The 21103-nt window shown below is 38.9% G+C and overlaps 1 protein-coding gene across 1 annotated transcript; it reads right to left on the reverse strand.

Annotated features, from left to right (window-relative positions):
• Positions 1-3387: 3387 nt before the first annotated feature.
• Positions 3388-4861, reverse strand: LOC128743236 (U2 small nuclear ribonucleoprotein auxiliary factor 35 kDa subunit-related protein 2). The gene is made up of 5 exons (XM_053839779.1): positions 4774-4861; positions 4138-4711; positions 3840-4078; positions 3666-3785; positions 3388-3571 (listed from the first exon to the last, which is right to left on the reverse strand). Exons 1-4 carry the CDS (start codon positions 4794-4796, stop codon positions 3668-3670), a joined length of 954 nt encoding a protein of 317 aa, XP_053695754.1. The 5' UTR covers positions 4797-4861; the 3' UTR covers positions 3388-3571; positions 3666-3667.
• Between the last annotated feature and the right edge of the window lie 16242 nt (positions 4862-21103).

Consider the following 21103-nt stretch of genomic DNA (forward strand, 5'->3'; position numbering starts at 1 on the left):
GAGTCCAGATCACCGAGTAATATTCTAATGTCGAATGGTCAAGCGCGCAATACAAATTCGTGAAGCAATGTATATCAGTGAAACTTTTCTGCCGTTCTCACAATCAGGTCAAGGCACAATCAGGAATGCTTTAGCAACGATGTAGTTCATGTGCTGATGAGCTACAAGTCCAGGAAGACTCCCAGGTCCTAGATGCAGGCCTTTCTTCTAATCAGGTCACAGTGAGCACATTTATATTTTCGTTACACCATCTTGAAAAGCATTTTAGTTATTGTTCCAAGAAGATGGCGTCTTCTACTTTTTTTTACCTCAAGATCAGGGCTTGTTCGTTCACTTTGACTCAATGTTGATTCATTTGACAGTACCGTCTCAGTCGAGTAAAATTTGACAAAGTTATATATGGGACATTTGTAGAACCAGTCATTATCTACAATTTTGCTGAATAAAGTTTTACTGTATCTTTTGTAATTACGGTGATACAATGTTAGTACCTTATTAGTGACTAAATGAATGCTCATTTAGTTACTAATGACGTACTAGCAATATAGCATCGTAACTACTACAGATACAGCAAAACTTTATTCAGCAAAATTGAAGATGATAACGAGTTCTACAAATGTTCCATACACAACTTTGTCAAATTTTGCTCGGCTGAGACGGTACTGTCAAATGAATCAAGTGAGTCAAAGTGAACGAACAAGCCCTGCAAGATAGATCTTAAGGTCATCTGCAAAGGAAAACAAAGGTCCTTGTAGCGAAAGGTTTATAAGGTTGAAGTATAGCACGATGATAAGCGAGCCGAGACGGTTGCCTTGTGGAATACCGGACGTAACAATAAACTCGCTGGATATTGATTCTCCGGACTTCACAGCCAGTTACCGATCAGTCAAGTAGGACTTTAGTCAAAGCAGTAGGGAGCCGGCAAGTCCCATCCTGTCGAGTTTGTTTTGTCGATTCGAGATTTTGTTGGTGGTCATAATTTAATGATTCAACTTATCAAAAGCAGCTAGGTGTTAAGAGAGTTAGGTGTAGATTGTATCCGTTTAGAAACGCCTTGACATAGTATCCGTAGAATAAGTAGTAAACGAAAGGAGATTAGTCGTGGGTAATCGATGTGGCCTGAATCCATGTTAAGAATTGTCGATGAATTTCTTACATTGGTCTCTTGGCGCAGGACTGTGACATCTTATCCGACCAAAACACGTATCCTCCATTCGAGTGATATTTTCGAAGAAATGGAATGAGTATTTTCTGCACACTCTTTCTGGTACGTTTCCTGGTTGATGGTCAAACAGTAACTTTTGTCATCCAGAATAAATAAAACACTTTCCGTCGTACTGCCGAATCATCCAGCGACATTAGGCACATCGCAAGGTTTGGATATGCTCGTTCGTATACTTTGTGGATTTTATTTCTACACACTATTCTTTTCTTTCTTCTTCCTTTTGCAGATGTGTGATTTCGAACTTCCGGCTTCCCAATGATCTACCGAATGCTTGTTGTTGAATATGTTGTGCAGTAGTCTTCTTATCTATTTTTTCATTGGGCGGCCACTACTTCTCTTGTGGTTTACTTCCATGGATGCGACGGTATGGTATACCGTGGAAAACGGGGCATTTTTCCTCCTAAAGTGGTCCACTCTAAGTAGAATCAGGCTATTCGATGTCAAAGGTGACTTTAGCATGGGTTTATTCACAGGCCTCTCATCACCCTTCCTTCATGCTGAATTCTATATTATCCCGATAAGGGCTATTGACAGTGCAAAAATGATTCTTATAGTTAAATGCCACTGGTTAGCTACACCAGGGATGGTTATAATAGGGATACAGCGCTGTTATGTGGAACGAGGTGGGTAAAGTAGAAAAGCATTGAAGGAAGGGTAAACCCAATTACATACAAGCACGCATAAATTTCAATAAGCATATCGCTCACTAAATAGTGATTTTAACCAGGCTTCATTTTCAGTTTTTTGCTCCTGCAGCACCTCAACGAAACAGAATTCGAAAAAGGAGTGTAAACGACAGTTGTAGATTTACTTATTATCTACATTATTGCTGAAGAAAGTATAGTTCTATCTTTTATATTTACGCCGCTATGGGGCTGCTACCCAGTTGGTAGCAAAAAGAGCGCTCATTTGGCTACCAACGGGATATCAATCGCATTGCGCCGTAAATACAAAAGATAAAACTATACTTTCTTCGACAATAATGTAGATAATAATTAGCTCTACAATTGCCGTTTACACTACATTTTCGAGTTCTGTGTCGTTGAGGCGCTGCAGTCAAATGAGCCTAGTCTACTGAGCAAAAAATCGAAAATGAAACCTGATTATAACAAAACAAAATGCAGTGCGGGTTAAAAAGCAAACACCCGGGCGATATCACAATAGATCAAGTGAAACCTTCAGCATCGCGATCCCCATCATAGTACTAAGCATTTCTGCCGATTGGTGCCTCTATTCCTAGCATCATTGTCGCGAATGCTTAAATGGTGTACATATATTAATGTTCATTTTCTTATGTTTCAAAGGCTGTATAAATGTGAAAAGCCATACCGTTTTTCGTGTCCTTATTTATCGCAGTAAACTGACAGAACTCACATCGCTGAGCCATATGTCGTAAACCAAACTACGACAGAACCGTGATTAAAATTTTACCAGCATCCAGGTTTTAAATTAGTTATACTACTTATGAAAAGGAGAAGGAACAATAGCAAGCCTAGTGTTACGATCCTATTGATTCTCATAGCCTCGAATCAGTCGAAACTCGAACATCTCGAACAAACTCGACCAGCTAGACCAGTGTCCTATCGCGAGGCCAACTGGGAGGCTACTATACAATTTATTGCAGTAAATTTAGGTATAAAACAAAACTGTTGAGCGTTAACAGCAAAATTTTATTTTCAACACAATATAACAAATTACCTTCTCTCAGTTCTATGTTTTCTGTAACTGCTCGATTGTCTATTCGTGGATCGATTATTTCGACTATCCGAGCTTTTTCTGGGACTTCGATTTCTGCGATTATCTCTTTCATAACGATGATGAGATCTATCGCTTGATTTGCTTCGACTTCGTCGAGCTTCGACACCGTTGGAACTACTCTTTTGTTCGCGGCTAGTACTGTTTCTTCCACAGTGAAATCTTGCCCTACGCTCCCACTGGTCTGGTGATCTGTGCCGCGATAAGCGATGTCTGGTTTGAGACGTTAACTCGACATCCGGTGATTCTGACCAACGCCAATTTGTTTTATTCATTGTAGAATTTTCAATTTCATCCCATGTTCTAGAAAATGGCAAATAGTAGTGTTTAATTACTATGTTCAATTCAATTCTATTTACCTTTTCAGCATTGGAGTCTGCTCAGACAATCTCCTAGAATTTCGTGCGGATTGCAACTCCTTCAAATGATTATAATGATATTTACTGACCGGATTGACCATCAAATGCAAATAATTGCAAATCTTCCCTTTCTGGCATCGCGATTGTTCAAACAGCCCTATGAAAGGCAAATATGTAACGTCCGGTTAGGAAGTGTCTGAGTAGTAGCAAATGTCTTAATTTGAAACGTTTGCTATTGTAAGCGGATAAAAATTTAGTTAAGGTTTTTTCGCAATTAAACACATAAAAAAACTTAGGATTTATGGTTGGCTTTATAAAAAGGATACTTTTAACTCCATTTACCACAAACAGCAGATGTCCAAACTATTGGCGAACGAAATTCAAGGTGCAGTTGCTTGGATGCATAAAATCGACCATTCATTCTTTGGAAAGCTCTCGCTGCTGACCTAAAAACAATCACATAATTGTTAAAACCTTTCACAATTCTATACCAATCTTACCTCTTATCGCTATACTGAATAAAAACGTTTCCTTTCAGATGAGGTTCGAAATTGCGACATGCTAAAATTATTACAATAGTACCGAATTGCTCAAATTCTTCTATGATATCAAAGAAAAATTCCCGGTAGCATCGATTCAATTCGTCCTCATCGAACTCTATGCCCAAATCATTTCCATACTCTGGATGCTCGTGATCATCTAAAGCAGGATGAGCGAAGAAATTTGGTATCACCAAGAGCTGTAAAATAAAAGATGCTTCTGTGAATAAAGTAATATTTTTAAAATAAAGTATCGTACTTCACTTAAACCAGGAGTGGGATGGTCAGAGGAACATCGCAGCCCATAACGGCAAGATCCAATTTTTGTGAAAAATAAACAAGGATTTGCTCCAGCTCTCGAATGTACTGTATCGCACAGACTAGCAAGATGATCGTCAATACCTATTAGAAATTCGGCCAGCATTCGCTCCCGCTCTTGTTGCTGTTTTTGGAACTCCATCAAGAGACGCTCCTTTTCAGCCTTTATTGCGTTGGCCTTTTGTGTCTGCTCCTCAAACTCCTTTCGAATCCGACTCCGTTTCTCTTGTTCCCGTTTTTCTTCAGCTTCCAGCTGTTTCTGTTTCTCTTTAAATGCCATCTGAAACTCCTTTTCGCGATCCATCCAGAGTGCGTTTTCGTATCGACTTCGCTCTTCCTGGTGTTGTTGCGATAACAGTTCTAACCGCTCTTTATCTTGAAGGTACGCAACATAGTTTGGATCGGCGAGCTTCAGTGCCTCGGCTTCTGATGCTTTCTGATCTCGCTCCTTGGCCAACTTTTGTCTAATTCTCTTTCTTCGCATTTTTTTGAACAATTTGCGCCATTCATTTCGACTAGAGAATAGGGATAAATAATGTAAATATACAGCAAACTCGAAACCCGAAGTGTGACTTACCATGAATTCAGTTCTTTTGCCATAATGTGGACGCAACAATATGTTTATTAATCAAATTTATTAAAATTTAATATATTTTCAGCACTGAGCACTCCCACATAACGCTGTAATTCGACATGCACATGACAAACGCAAGCGCAACCAAAAACAAAAATGATTTTTGAATAGCTAAAAGGACACCGCATCGTCAAAGTGACGTTTAGTAATTAAAATTGCTATTGGAGATAGATTTTGATACAAACGCTCGTAAGGGCTATGTGATCGTGACGTACTGTGTTACATACACGGTAAAAAATCGTCACGTCTATTTCAAGTGCTTTTGCACTTGATTCAGTCTGACACTTTGCACTATAAATTGAAGTGATTTACCTTTGATTTTCAGGTGATTCTCAATTTGTAATTATCACCACTGTCTTTATCCATTGAATTCGAAATTGTTTGCATTTCTCAAATGTCAAAAATGTGCATGTCAGTAAGAAACAGTCACAAACTCGCGGCAGCAGTGAAATTCTGCATTTTAAGTGAGAAGAATATTATCGAATAGAATCATTTATGTGCTCTTCAGGGTGAGTATAAAAAGAATTATAACTGTGAATTAAATTTATTAATAAGCATTTGGTTTTAAGGTCACGGAGCTGATTCCAAGTACCGGGCAGGCCAAACACAATGAAGATTGTCATATGCCACCGGTATTCAGCGTTCGGAAACGTTTTTGCGGAGGGTGTAGTGCAACTGGCGCTTCTTCATTATACATTACATGGTATTTATGTAAGGCATTTAAATTGTTAAAATTGTAATTTGCAAGCATTGTAAATAAAAAAAATTATAATAAATAGTACCACTTTCATTGACATTACTGACTGTTCAGTTTCAAACCACAGCACATGAACAAAAATGTATAAAAACATTCCAATCGAAGTGCTTTTCTGTTGATTTTATCTTGTTTTGTATTAATTCAATTCAAGAGATCTGCATTTCGGATTGAACTCTTTGGCAAGTAGTGCGAATTCAAAGGTACACGGTAAAAAATCGTCACGTCTATTTCAAGTGCTTTTGCACTTGATTCAGTCTGACACTTTGCACTATAAATTGAAGTGATTTACCTTTGATTTTCAGGTGATTCTCAATTTGTAATTATCACCACTGTCTTTATCCATTGAATTCGAAATTGTTTGCATTTCTCAAATGTCAAAAATGTGCATGTCAGTAAGAAACAGTCACAAACTCGCGGCAGCAGTGAAATTCTGCATTTTAAGTGAGAAGAATATTATCGAATAGAATCATTTATGTGCTCTTCAGGGTGAGTATAAAAAGAATTATAACTGTGAATTAAATTTATTAATAAGCATTTGGTTTTAAGGTCACGGAGCTGATTCCAAGTACCGGGCAGGCCAAACACAATGAAGATTGTCATATGCCACCGGTATTCAGCGTTCGGAAACGTTTTTGCGGAGGGTGTAGTGCAACTGGCGCTTCTTCATTATACATTACATGGTATTTATGTAAGGCATTTAAATTGTTAAAATTGTAATTTGCAAGCATTGTAAATAAAAAAAATTATAATAAATAGTACCACTTTCATTGACATTACTGACTGTTCAGTTTCAAACCACAGCACATGAACAAAAATGTATAAAAACATTCCAATCGAAGTGCTTTTCTGTTGATTTTATCTTGTTTTGTATTAATTCAATTCAAGAGATCTGCATTTCGGATTGAACTCTTTGGCAAGTAGTGCGAATTCAAAGGTAAATCACTTTTCTTCAACGTGATCTTTTTTTACCGTGTAAATCACTTTTCTTCAACGTGATCTTTTTTTACCGTGCAGGCCCGCTCAAGGGGTTTCCAACAGCAATGATTACTACGCACCTTCGAAAAAAGTTACTTTTGATTACTTTACTGATTACCTCTGATTACCAGTAATCAATCTCTTGTGATTACTATAAATTAATCATGATTACCAATGATTATTTAAGATTATCATTGATTACTCTACTGATTACCATTGATTACCTAATTAATTCGTAAATGATTACAGAAGTAATCTCTGATTACTACACACTTATACGCCTTACTGGAAACCCCTAGGGCCCGCTTACGAAAATTTCGGATGCCTGGTAGAAATCGAACAGAATCAATATGGCACTGACAGATTTGACGTTTCGAACCGGTTCGCTTTTCTTGATTTTTTTTGTCGTTTTCCCTTTTTTCGCTCTGCTGTCTTTTCACGATTACGAAAGTAAAGGCGATTTTTAAGCCCTTTCGCTCTTACACGAAAACCCATGCCGAACTGTCAGAACTTGCGTGAAAACAAAAGCAAAAATCTAGGCAAAAATACTTCCTTCTCTTTTTTTCTCACACAAAAACCAAACAAATATCAGCAACTTCGTAGTCCCGATTTGTGTGCTCTTGTCATCATCATAAACACGTACACCGTACACGAACAGATTGAGTAGTTAGTAAACGAAAAAGGTTGTGATTATTAAAGATGACAATTTCCTATTGATACAATAACAATAAAAACCCAAAATAAACCGAATCGGTTCAAAATCGGTTCTACTAGACACGTCGGGCAGAAATCGAACAGAAATCCGGCATAAAAACCGTAACGCGAAATTTCTGCCCGAATCGGATGTTGCATTCCCGCTTAAGAAAATTTCGGATGCCTGGCAGAAATCGAATAGAACTAGTCTTCATTTTTCGCTCGATTCTCTTTATGTCACTTTGAGGCAGGAGAAAAGCGATTCATCAGTTTTGCAGTTTCGGGCAAAAGGTAAGAGAATAATATGGAACATGACAAAGTAGGTATAATTCAATTGTTAACCTGTTTATTGCACGCTTCGTGCTGCTACAGTCCGCTGCTGCTGCCCTCCAAAAAGGAGGAAAAGCTGAATTGGTACAAAACCGGTTTTTATTCGAAACCTCTGGCAGAAATCGAACAGAAATCCGGCAGAAAAACTGAGGCGAAATTTCTGCCCGAATCGAATGTGTCATTTCTGCTGGTTTTCATGGGTGACGACGGCCAAAAATCCGACAGAATGTCTGGCAGAAAAAGTTTTTCGCTATCAGATTTTTGTTTGATTTCTGCCGGACGCGCCTAAGCGGGTTTCTGCTAGTTTTCACAAGTGATCCGGCAGAATGTCTGGCAGAAAAAGTGTTGTCGCGAGCAACACTTATTTTGGCTAGAGATGGTCTTAGCCGGTGGTTTTCGTTGTTGCTCCAAAGTCAATTTTCCGACTAGGTCGTACTTTGAAATTGGATGTGATATTCACTCGTGCTGATTAACTAAATTCACTTCACTACTGTGGGAAACTGTTCCCAGGAAAACTTAACTTTATTGAAAAAGGTTACAATTGTCGTCTTAAAGCTACGCGTTGAATAATCGATGGATACTTATGTAAAGCATCCCAGAAAAATTTACTTATATACTATGTCCCTTTAGATACCAGACTTTTCTTCAAATATCCATAATTTTTATTTATTTTCCTTCTGGAGTCTAACGGGCGCTTATTCTAAAACACTATAATTGTTTGAACACTGCTCATTGCGTCCTAACGATAAAAAGAGAAAGAAATTCTAAATGCGACACATGGGAGTGGCTTAATCTTTCATGCCCTAAGCAGGTAGTCTAATCAGTACATAATCCCTGCACGAGATGGTTTTTCAGATTCCTTTTCATATTCTGATTTTCCTACTCCCGATCAGATGGATCGTTTTGCTGGCGTGTTTATTTTTTTTTTTTTACATCGTTGGCGCGTCTAGCTAAGCAGCTTGTTTGCTCTACCTCTGGAAGCGATAATGCCTCCAGCTAAGTTATTTATTTTTATCATTCCGCTCTAGCAGCGACATTCCGGGGCCCGTAAATCATCCTAGATTTACTAATTAATTTGTTGTATTTTTGGATATAAATATGCTTCGGGTGCAGCCGGCAGATCGGCCTCCCTTGGTGCACTTTCAATATGTAGACTTATTTCATTTGTTTCATTCTTTTGGGCCATTCTTCTCATTGAATCTCGGTGGGACAAGAAGCTCGTTAGTGAATCCCAAAATGATGCTATAAGTTGCCAACCGAGACCGTATATATCATATAGTATACGTCCGTGCATAAAAGTATCAATTACAAATTTAATTATCCTACCAATCATGTATATTCCAATAAATGTAGAAGTTATATTCCCCAGCCAAGTTGACCAGGACATCAACTTGCTCCAATATTTTTCGATGACGTTTTCAACTATCCTACTTGAAACAAGCGCATCGAAACGAAATCCTTGAACATCGGGTCGCTGACCAACTAGGATTTTGTGTAATACGTTAGACGCTATACGTCTGTCTCCCTGTTCATATATCATATTCCTCATTTTTTCAACACTGTCCGCATCATATACTCCACTTTGCATAAGATTTGGTAGCGGCGTGTAGGACCATGTAGTAAGAATATCCGTTGCAAGCTGTAACGGAGCGGTAGTCTCTCGTATACGACTATCTGTGGTATACCATCTACCACCGATTCGAAATTTGGCAGGGAGTAAAGGTGTGCAATCAATTTGCGTCCCTCTAATTTGCAGAATTCTGGTCACAGGTGATATAAACATTGATTTGTTATTATAATTTACTGGTATCTCTTGATAGCAGTTTTCTTCCGACCTGGGCATTACGTAAACTGGTTTACACTCCAAAATGTGTAAAACTCAAGGGGTCGGACACTCAGCACATTGTGCCCAGGCACTCCAGAGATATCAAGCGGCACACCTCTAAAGCCCTATAAAAATAACATTTATATGGCTTTACACACCTCCGGTTTAATGTTACAGATGAAATGGGAGCACTGCCAGTTGTCAAAATCATCTCGCACGGTTGCCAGATCTATCAGATTAGAACGAATTTAACAAATCTTGCAGTTCGGCACTTTCGGTACAGCATCGGCACAGTTCGGTTTGTTTCAAGTCGCCTAACATAAAAACGGCTGTGCTGAGTGACCGACCCCTTGGTAAAACTTCACCTGCTACAACGGCCGTATATCCGGACCGCTTAATTATACTAGAAACAAATTCCGTAGGATTTAATCGTGCTAATGTTAATCTTGTTTCCATTAGCGTTTTATCGACTTTACATATTTCAGTCATAACTGTATTGTAAAGTTCAGTCATGCTCTGACCAATATAATTTTCGACGATTGTTATTTTTGAGTTGAAGTATGTAAACAAGTCAAAATTTCTACCTGATGTAGATCGTCTAATAAAGGGAGAGTTGAAGCCAACTACTTCTACTATTAATATTCGTGGGTGATCAGTTGTAAAACCAACATTACCACAAATTTTCGTTTGCTCCCTAGCACGAATAGAAAACAAATTCGACTTGGAGATTGTGCTGTAGATAACATTCATCGCTTTACGACCTTCGTGTTTATTTTCGTTTTTAGTTTTGTTTACTGTACCCTCGTAAATAACTTCGAACTCAGTTTCTTCGCATTTTTTATTAAGGTTTACGTCCCAGGTGATGTATCCGTCTTCTGAATCTAAACATCGTCCTTGGGAATAAAAGCAATTTATACTGTTTCTCAAATATACAGTATCGCTTTCGAAGTCAACTGTTGCTACATAATCTTGTAACGTTATCTCATACTCGTAAAAAACCAATGCATTCTCCCATGTATATTCGGGTGTCCAATGTCTCCCGCCTACACAACTACTTCCAGAAACGGAACCCACAATGAGTTTCTCACCTCTAACTGTAGAGTTTCGTTTTAGTTCGCGAATCGTATGAGTGTCTGTAAGTGTCACTCTATTAAGTTGATGTGAAAGTCTACATTCTTCTGCAGTAAACTCTTTCACCATGTAAGCATAACCCCTCTCGAATTCAGATGTATGCGAATGCATACCACAATGCTTAATTCGGCGCTTCATTATCACCTTGCATTGGAATACATGTATTTCGCTTTTGACATTACGTTGCAAGACCTGTATTTGCACTTCTTCCGTCGTTAAATTGTTGGAAGGTGGAATACAAGATGCTACATCTAATAATGAATAACTCGTTAAGTTAACTTCAGGATTGCCGCAGTCATAAGCGATTAGCCCGGAACCTTCATAGGAAAACACGGATCCGAATGCCGCACATATAATGTAAATAAGCATAAGTAAATTACCCCACGTCCAGGGTCTAATTATAGCTTTTCTCTTACGCTTTGGTTCGGGTTTTGAAATTTGAGCTGCAATCCGTTTGACTTCGTCAAGATCAATGCATTTTCTCTTCCCATATTCGTATGGTTTAAATATTTCGGTTGGCGTTCTTTTTACTACACCAACAAAGTTATGTTTATTGCCTGCACTTGACTTTACAGCATGCGGCTTCCTAGAACTTTGCTCTTCAAAATTTTGCTTTATTGTTTGTTTGAGTTCAACGCCCAAATTTTCTTCTCCTTTTGCGGTACCTCCCTCTTCACTCGGAGGGCTTACATCTAGTACGGCTAACTTAACAACGGGTCTTTTTAATATTCCTGTCGTCGTTCTGATTGTGGCCGAGCGAACCTTTTGGTCTTTGCCCGGATGTACTTCTATTACCATTCCCTTTTGCCACTTTGCTTTATGATGATCATCGGCTATCATTACGATGTCACCAACACGTATATTGCGAATCTCTTCTGTCCATTTGGATCTCCTTGCGATTGAAGGAAGATACTCATGTAACCAACGATCCCAATAATTTTTTGCTAGTAGTTGAACGCGCTTCCACTGTTGTCTTGACGCTTCCGCTTTGGAGGTGTCATTCAGGGAAGGTTCTGATTCCCCGGCGCATCCAAATAAAAAGTGGTTTGGAGTGAGTGGTTCATCATCAGTGGCGTCAAGTGAAATGGCTGTTAGTGGCCTACAATTTATTATAAATTCAATTTCTGCCAAAAGGTGTCTAAAGACGTGCTCAGGCATTGTTTCACTGGGCATTAAAGTCTTTATTTCGTACACCTGCCTCTCCCAGCATCCACCGTGGTGTGGAGAGGCTGGAGTATTAAAATGCCATTCAATTCCTTCAGTAGACAACCGACGTTGAAGTTTTTTCAGCTCATTATCTGCTCCAACAAAATTAGTTCCGTTATCGCTATAAAGGTGCTTAATTCTACCTCGTCTAGCTTGGACTGTAGTGAGGCACAATAAGAATGCATCTGCACTTAAGTTCTGTGCTACTTCTATATAAACAGCTCTAGTTGTCATACATGTAAATAGAGCTCCCCATCTTTTCTCCGACCGTCTATTAACCGATACGTTATATGGACCAAAATAATCCACTCCCGTATGTGTAAACGGCTTTACGAATGGTTGTAATCTACACTCGGGCAATGGTGCCATTTTAGGCGCCTTTGCTCTCGCAGATTCATTCTTACAACGCTGGCAACGATTTTTAATTTTTCTCATACCGGCGTCAATGTGAATGATATGATATTTCTGTTGGACTGCTGCTATAGCAGCCTTCATTTTCTTATGCTTGAAACGCTCATGTTGGTGTTTCAGTATTAACTCAGATACATGATGTTTATCTGGTAAAATGTAGGGATATCGAGCCGCATATGGAACAAATTTCGTATTTTTATAACGTGTTTCTGATCTCATTATACCGTTGTCTGCCACAAACGGCGTGAGAGTTCGAATCCTACTGCTTTTATCAACCGTTCCAGTAGTTTGCAATTCCACCATCTCATCAGGAAACGCATTCCATTGAGCGGTTCGAATCAAAAACATTCTAACATCTGATTTTATCCAGCTCAAGACTGTTTTCGAATCAGTCCAAAAGATTGTTTTGTGGATAGTTAATCTTAACTCGCTTTGTACTGTGTTTAATAAACGAGTTCCCAAAACTGCTGCCTGCAGCTCTAGTCGCGGCACCGATATAATTTTCGTAGGCGCGACTCTAGCTTTGGCGGCGACTATAGTGACATCAGTTTGCAAATGTGACATAGTTCTCATATATATTACAGTTGCGTATGCCTTTAATGATGCGTCGCAAAATATATGAAGTTCTCTTCTAGATTCCTTTTGTTGAAGAGAGTAACATCTTGGAATACTCAAGTTCTCAAGTACCGATAGCTTTTTTATCCAGTTTTGCCAAGTTTTATTCAAATTGTCGGGAATTTTATCATCCCATTCAATACCAGTGCGCCACAAATCTTGCATTATTAATTTTGACTCTATCGTTATGTGAGATATGAGTCCTAATGGGTCATACACACTCATAATGAAAGACAAAACTTCTCTTTTCGTTGGTTCTAATGTGACTGCTTCAGGTATTTTTAATTTGTATTTAAATGTATCGGATTGTGTATTCCAATACATGCCCAATATTTTCTCGAAGTTTTGCTCTTCATCAAGAGAGACTTCTTTTATTGGCGATATTCTATCAGCCGGCAATTTGCTGAGTAGTTCTTTAGAATTTGAAACAAAGCCTCTTATTTTAAAGCTTGCCCCATCATGTATGCGAATTACATCTGAAACTATTCTTGTCGCATTAGTTATGTCATGGAAGCTATCTAGATAATCATCTACATAATGATTTCTGATAATTGCTTCTACTGCATCAGGACTTTCGCTTAAGAAGTTTTTCGCGTTTGTGTTCTTTACGAATTGCGCGCAAGCTGGCGAGCATGTCGCACCAAACGTCATTACTTGCATCTCGTAAACGTCCAAACGAACCTTGGAACTTTCCCTAAAGAGGATTCGTTGGGCTTGCCGATCTTCTTTTATTATTCCAACTCGATGGAACATCTCCTGAATGTCGCCTGAAATCGCGAATGGTGCTTCTCTAAAGCGTATCTTGATTCCTAAGGCTGATTCAGTCATATCTGGTCCTGATAGCAATTGAGAATTGAGGGAAACGCCCTCCATTTTTGCAGCTGCGTCGAATACTAGTCTTGGTTTCGGCGGCTGCTTATTTTTGTTTATAGTCACGAAGTGAGGGAGATAAAATGTTTTTGGAGTACTTTTCATATACTCTTCAACTGTTAATTTACGCATATATCCCTTTTCGACATATTCTTTTATCTTGGCATTATACCAATCTCTTAGCGTTGGATCCTTATCCATCTTTCTTTCTTGTATTAGAAGACGTCCCAACGCAGTTTTAAAGCTGTTTGGAAATTTCACGTCTTCATTTTTCCATAACAGGCCAATCTCATAGCCCTGGTTAGTTTTTGTTAAGGTGTTTTCCATTATTTTAATGGCTTGCTCATCCGCTTTCGGAATCAGGTTGCTTTGTGGGACTTTTACCCCAAAGGCTTCTGTTGAGAAGTAATTCGACATCATTTCTCTAATTGACTTCTCTTCTTCAATAACTTCATCTATGGAGAACAAGTTTTTGGTGTTAGTATTAACTTCGCTACCACCAAAAATAGTCCATCCCAATTTTGTTTGTTTGGCAATGGGCTCATTATTTCCCCTCGAGCGTTCTGCTATTGCCTTAAATAAATAAGCATGAAGTAGCCCCAATAGTATGGTGGGTACCGCTTGCTCATATGATCGCATATTTACATCACGAAGGTAAGGATATCGTGATTTTAATTGTTTCATATCTATTGATTGAACAGGTAAATTCAGTTCATCAACTGTTCTCATGTTTTTAATGGTAAAGATTTGTCCATTATCGGCTTGGACCTTAATTTGTATTACCTGACTATTCCGTTCTTCCTGGACTTCTCCGTTGGTCCAGGCAAGCGTTAGCGGAACACATGAACCTGTTGCTTTAACATCATTTGCAACTTGTTCCTTGATCAAACTTACAGACGAACCTGTATCAAAGAAAGCGAATGTTTTATATTCGCAGTCTTCGCCGATTATTGTAATCGGCACTACTTGATAGTAGATAGTCTTGTTATTTTGCACAAGACAATTTACATTTTCAGGTTGTCTTCTTGACGTGTCTGAATTGTTGTTTCTTGTATTAAAGGGCGCGTGCAGCAATGGATGGTGCTTCAATGTGCAACCGTCAACACCACATGTTTTACCAATCTTGCAATCCTGCATTCTATGGTTGCTGTAATTACAACAAGAGAAACAAATTTTCCTTTCCCTTGTGAATTGCCTTCTTTTGTCAAGTGGCATCCTTTTAAAATTTAAGCAATCAGATAAACGATGATCGCCCTTGCAAGCAAAGCATCTGGACTGTTTATTACCGAGGAAATTCACCCGGTCTGGTCTTGTTCTTTCATAATTAACGCCTCTTTCCGCGATTAACATGTTCGCAAGAGTTTCAACCACTTATAAAAATTTTCCAATGTTGGAGCCGTATAGGGGTTTTTAGGAGTTGACATGAGTCTCTCCTCATTAAGGTGAAATTAGTGATCATTAAGATATCATCATTTTATATTTGTATTGTTTTGCGAATAGAATAGAAACTGTAAGCGACAAATAACAAAACGCATTGTGTGTGTACATGCAGTTTGACGAGAAATGTTATTAAAAAACGGGAGTATTGTATAACATATGATGAACATTTCAGCTAAAGTCACGCGAGAGCTTAACACAAAATTCGCCTGTATTCTTTACCCAACGTAATGTTGCCATATCTTCCGTTAGATTTCTTTACTACATGTCGAAAAAGCCACAATCTTAGTATTTTGTATGGCACCACTGTGTTACTACGAGCAAGAGACAAAAGAAAGAATACAAGAATCCCCCTGCCGCATGAAATAGATGCACGCTGAAAAATCGATACGCTCATTTACCGGAATGATTTTGGAATCATCTGGTTTGCAGTCGGCATGCATTTCGTCTTATGTTTAAGAATAAAGTAAATAAAACCTGCCAGATTTTTATATGGAATGGCTTATATGAGTAAAAGTCGTTAAAATGCAAATTTTTGGTGAAAAGTTCGGTGGATGAAAACTGCGCAAGTTTTTACGCCAGTTGTACATACATATTTTTCATAGTGCATGCAGAGTGTCTTTTGCATGCGCAAATGTAGATTAGCTGCTCGTGTGCTTTTATATTTTGCAAATTTTTGCCAGCTGCGGAGATATATTGACAGAAAGTGAGCCAGATATTGATGTGCTACAATTAAATGTTTCCAACTACTGCTTTTCAAGTGAAGTGAAGGGCCGGTTTTGTTTAAAATATGCAAGGAAAATGCGATACGCGATGAGGCTAGTGTTGTGTGTGTGTTTTATGCTTTATGTTTTATGCTGAGATGATGTTGAAGGGCATGTGCTCATAAGCAGTTTTTTCATCAGAAAAGCATTTTTGTCGATGGAACTGAGTTGCATATTAAAGATTATCGATAATGTGAGACAAATAAACATTTATCCTAGCGAATCTACTGTACTACATTTAAAAAATTGCAACTAAAGAGCCATTAAGACCTATTTACCAACACACTCAAAGCAATCAGGGTAGTCATGAATACATGATGAGGGCTAATTTCTCGTTAAGGTGCATCAACCATTTTTGATGCAATGTTGTTGGTAATTTAAAGGCCAAGTCTTTAATCAGACGTTGGTCATTTAAATATTCCTCTCTATTTAAACTTTTCATAGTTATTACCAGGTTTCCAATCCCTGATATAAAGTCGACTACCGTTTTAGGCATTTCTAATCGTGGAGCCTTTAACGAAAGTACCTCCCTTAATAAGCCATTATAGACCATTTCGGAACTGCCGAAATGTTCTTCTAATTTATTCAAAATTATTCCGACGTTGGCGGAATCCAACAGGAGTGCACTGACTAATTTCAATGCATTTCCTTTGAGACTTTTTTGCAGTCTATACAAATTTTCCAAATCGGAAAAATTACCTTTATTCGTGGTTTCGATAAAGGTTTGTTTAAATCTGGGCCAAAGATTATATGCCCCATCAAAATATGGCAAGTCAATCATCGACTGTTTCATCAAGAAATTGTCAGTTGATGAATGCTTCTCGACATTAATTTCTTTTATTTTGTTAATAATTTCGTTAAATGCCTCGACATGCGAGCTGTCGGGAGTTTCTAATCGAGAAATCTTCTTGTCCCTACTCGAGATCTCGTCGTAGAGTCTCTTACATTTAAAACAAATCCACGGCTCCTTTTCGCCGGGAGTGTGATCTAATCCCGCGCATGACACGTGGAACCAGCGATCACATTCGTCGCAGGCTACCAACGTGCCGATGCTATCGGGTTTTTCACAAAGACGGCAATTGCCGTTTTTATTATTTACTAAAATTTTGTGCATTTTCACTCACCAGATGTTTTTCTTTGCCTTTGCCTGTGTCTGCTGTGTTTGTTGATTCTAGGGTTCACCGACCGTTCGTCGATGCGGTTGCCACCAGCTGATTCCCGATGCTGCTACGCTGCTGCTTCGGTTCACCGACCTTTTGCCACCGACTGGGTGCCGATGTGTTGGAATCACCGACCGCCTGTCGGTTGGAGTGTCACCGGCCTATTTGAGCGCCGATGTTTCGGATTACACTAGTCGCCTACTAGTGACTCAAGCTAGCCCACTAGACTTGAGCTTTTGGATAGCACCGACCTTCCGTCGGTTGGGTTGCACCGGCCTCCTTGTGTGCCGGTGTTTTTTCGGTTTTGCACTAGCGCCTGCCAGTGACTCAAGCAGCTCACTGAACTTGAGATTTTGGATAGCACCGACGCCTGTTGTCGGTAGATATCACCGGCCTCCTTGAGCGCCAATGATAGCGGGTGCTGCCCCAAACTGGTAGAAGTCGTCCCGTCTTTTGCCTGCTTGCTTGCAGCAGGTCTTTTTTTAATTACCCTTGTGCGGGCCAACAATTGTCACTTCTACCCTTGTGGTAGAAGTCGACTCAAAACAGTCAGCTTTCTGACTGAAATTGCGAGTATTATTTTCCTCGACTTAGTGCCTGTACGCTTGCGACAGGTCTTTTTTTTTTTTACTTTCTTACCCTAGCGCGGGTCAAGAATTGTCACTTCCACCGCCAGTGGCAGAAGTCGACACAAAAATTCAACCAAACAGTCTGGTTGGAAGCTTCCTGGTTTTATTCCGTGAGTTCGCCTTCCTTACTATCCTCTCTGGATAGCCACCATTAAATGTTGTCGCGAGCAACACTTATTTTGGCTAGAGATGGTCTTAGCCGGTGGTTTTCGTTGTTGCTCCAAAGTCAATTTTCCGACTAGGTCGTACTTTGAAATTGGATGTGATATTCACTCGTGCTGATTAACTAAATTCACTTCACTACTGTGGGAAACTGTTCCCAGGAAAACTTAACTTTATTGAAAAAGGTTACAATTGTCGTCTTAAAGCTACGCGTTGAATAATCGATGGATACTTATGTAAAGCATCCCAGAAAAATTTACTTATATACTATGTCCCTTTAGATACCAGACTTTTCTTCAAATATCCATAATTTTTATTTATTTTCCTTCTGGAGTCTAACGGGCGCTTATTCTAAAACACTATAATTGTTTGAACACTGCTCATTGCGTCCTAACGATAAAAAGAGAAAGAAATTCTAAATGCGACACATGGGAGTGGCTTAATCTTTCATGCCCTAAGCAGGTAGTCTAATCAGTACATAATCCCTGCACGAGATGGTTTTTCAGATTCCTTTTCATATTCTGATTTTCCTACTCCCGATCAGATGGATCGTTTTGCTGGCGTGTTTATTTTTTTTTTTTTTACATCGTTGGCGCGTCTAGCTAAGCAGCTTGTTTGCTCTACCTCTGGAAGCGATAATGCCTCCAGCTAAGTTATTTATTTTTATCATTCCGCTCTAGCAGCGACAAAAAGTTTTTCGCTGCCAGATTTTTGTTCGATTTCTGCCGGACGCGCCTAAGCGGGGTGTTGCTTTGGGGTTGCTAGTGTGTGACTGGTTTGTGATTGGTGGTTTGTGCGCATCGTGAAACGATTTCACTATGGAAAAAAATTCGCGATGAATACAAATCGCGTATACGTATACGCGGCGAAGTGTGTGTAAGACAAACGTCAGCAATCCTAGCAGCAATCTCTATTGTTTAAAATGAAGTAATTTGCGGTTATATCACCAAACGAGAATGACATTAGCTGTGGCTCGTATGTGTAGGCTTTGGAGGGGGACAAAGAGTTTGGAATTTAGAGGGATTCGGGAGTTTGGAATTTGATGTTGTTGATATTATTTCTACTGCAAACAGCTTCAGTGAGGGCCACAGCTAATGTAAAAAAATCTTAACAAGTGTGCGTGGTGGAATACTTCATATCTTGTTAAGATTTATTTTGTCATACACATCCGAAATCCAACGATTTCATTCGTACAGTTTACGTTAAACTTAATTGTAACCTTACAGTGTTTTTGTTTATACGCTTTGGTTTAAAGCGGGGTACGCTGCTGAAAAGGCACCCCATCGACATCTGCATATCTAGCTGCAGTGAACGTCAGCGACAGCATGTCCTGGGCTCAAAATTTGACAGCGGGCTCAAATCAGACTGGTGGCAGTTGAGTGAAACGCAGTGCTGACATCCTATCTCATTTTCGCACACACGAGATGTTGGCGGCGAAAACATGGTTGCCTGCCGATGGGGTGTGAAAAGGTATAAAAACCTACACTCTCAAATGATTCTACCTTTATAGGTCGGATTTAGCTAAAACTTGGTTGAAACTACTCAAAATGCCCTTAAAGTGTATAAATTTAAATTTTGAGTAAACATTCAACCAATTTTTGGCTACCGTGGACGATTACTCATGCAAACTAACGGGGCAAATTTTTGATTTGAACAACTGGTAACCCTAAATATGCACAAACCTTTTGAACTGGTCGCCCTGCTCTTTGTTAATGTTTTGGTGGTTTGATTTAGTTGGCAGTTGCTAGCAGCGAATATTTCACTCTCCGATCAGATTTCTATCATAAGGGCATCTTCTACGGTGATCCAAATGCTGGTTTTGGTCCAAATTTTTAGACCAAACAGAAAAACGTTTCCGCACCGGTGTTGTAAATCTAATTTCATACCAGAGCGAAGTTGTAAATTTTTTACAACTCGTATAACTTTTGGTCTATTTCTGACTGGATTTGGAACAGCGCGAAGGTTGTTTTAAATCTTACAGGTACGGGGGAGTAGCATATGACACGAAAAAAAAATGAATATGGTGAAGTTTATAAAGCCATCGCCATTTCTTCAGTAGACCGATTGTGAAATACATTAATCAATTCATCTAAACTAAAATTGCTTCGATGTTATCGCTTGGAGTTGCATTTCTCATATCTGGCATAAACAAACGAAAAGGCGAAATCGAACCATCCATTGGTTTATTTACATCATGCACCCTTTTGTCGATTCGCAACAGAAAATATTTGCATCACCGCTGGGGATTGATCTGAATAGGCGTTTTTGACAAGCTATCGCCCGCTTAGAGGCGCTGCATAAAAAAAGTGATGAAAAGTAAAATCGCTGTCAAACTCCATACATTTTTGAAAAAAGCTGAAATGAAATGCAGTTTTTGATTAACCCTTTCAATTGTCAGGATTTTAGGTAGCGAAATATTGGAAGAAATTTGTTTATCTACGTTAAGGTAAGTGAAAATATTCGAATTAATGAACTTTATGGCAGAAAAATGTTAATGTTTGATTTTGTACCGCATGAAACAAAAGTACATAGAGTCAGCTGTAAAGTTTACATATCCTGGATAGAGAATCACCGATTATTTTCAGTCTTCACTGTTTTCCAATGTGTTTTCAAATGCTAACGGATTTATTTTCGTGATTAGCATCATCTGCGCCAAGAACCAAACATATAACCTATCAGTTCGTAAACATAAATACACTTGCAAAGCTCTAATAATCTCCCGAAACAGAAACAATATATATCAAATGAAAGGTAATGCTTTTTCTTACCTTTATTATCCATTTTCATCATTCCCACTGTTGATAATTCAATAAAATATTACATTTAAAGTCGAGTTCCATATAGGTGCCAGCAAGCATTTTGGGAATTGCACTTTTTTTGTAGTTCCAATAATCACAACCAGGTAGCGAACGGTTGCTATTAGTTTTGCTCGAACTCGCCTATTGAACCATTTCGCCAGTTCTATTTTCAATTTCGCTGGTCCAAATTTGGTATAACTCTGATCTAAATATAGACCACCGTAGAAGATACCCTAACCGTTGGAAAAACGGAATGTGAAACTAATTACACACGCTACGTAAGTACAAACAAATCGTGTTTATGTCAAGGGGCCGGTCACTCGGCACAACCGTTTTTATGTTAGGCGACTTGAAACGAGCCGAACTCCCAGATAACACAAAATCGTAATAGAAAGTCCACGTTAAATCGTTTTCATGTCAATTTCACATTGGAATTGTATAATGATTAGAGTATGTCAAATCGAAGTGAACAATAAGTTGTTTTGCAGTCGTGCGTGTCTTCATATACAA

This window comes from Sabethes cyaneus, chromosome 3 (genome assembly GCF_943734655.1).
Source record: "Sabethes cyaneus chromosome 3, idSabCyanKW18_F2, whole genome shotgun sequence".
Classification (NCBI taxonomy): domain Eukaryota; kingdom Metazoa; phylum Arthropoda; class Insecta; order Diptera; family Culicidae; genus Sabethes; species Sabethes cyaneus.

Coding starts and splice junctions, on each gene's coding strand:
- LOC128743236 (XM_053839779.1), bottom strand. CDS start 4,796: ATGGCAAAAGAACTGAATTCATG. Junction 4,712..4,773: donor GCAAAAGAACTGAATTCATG/GTAAGTCACACT, acceptor CCTATTCTCTAG/TCGAAATGAATGGCGCAAAT. Junction 4,079..4,137: donor CCACTCCTGGTTTAAGTGAA/GTACGATACTTT, acceptor TTTATTTTACAG/CTCTTGGTGATACCAAATTT.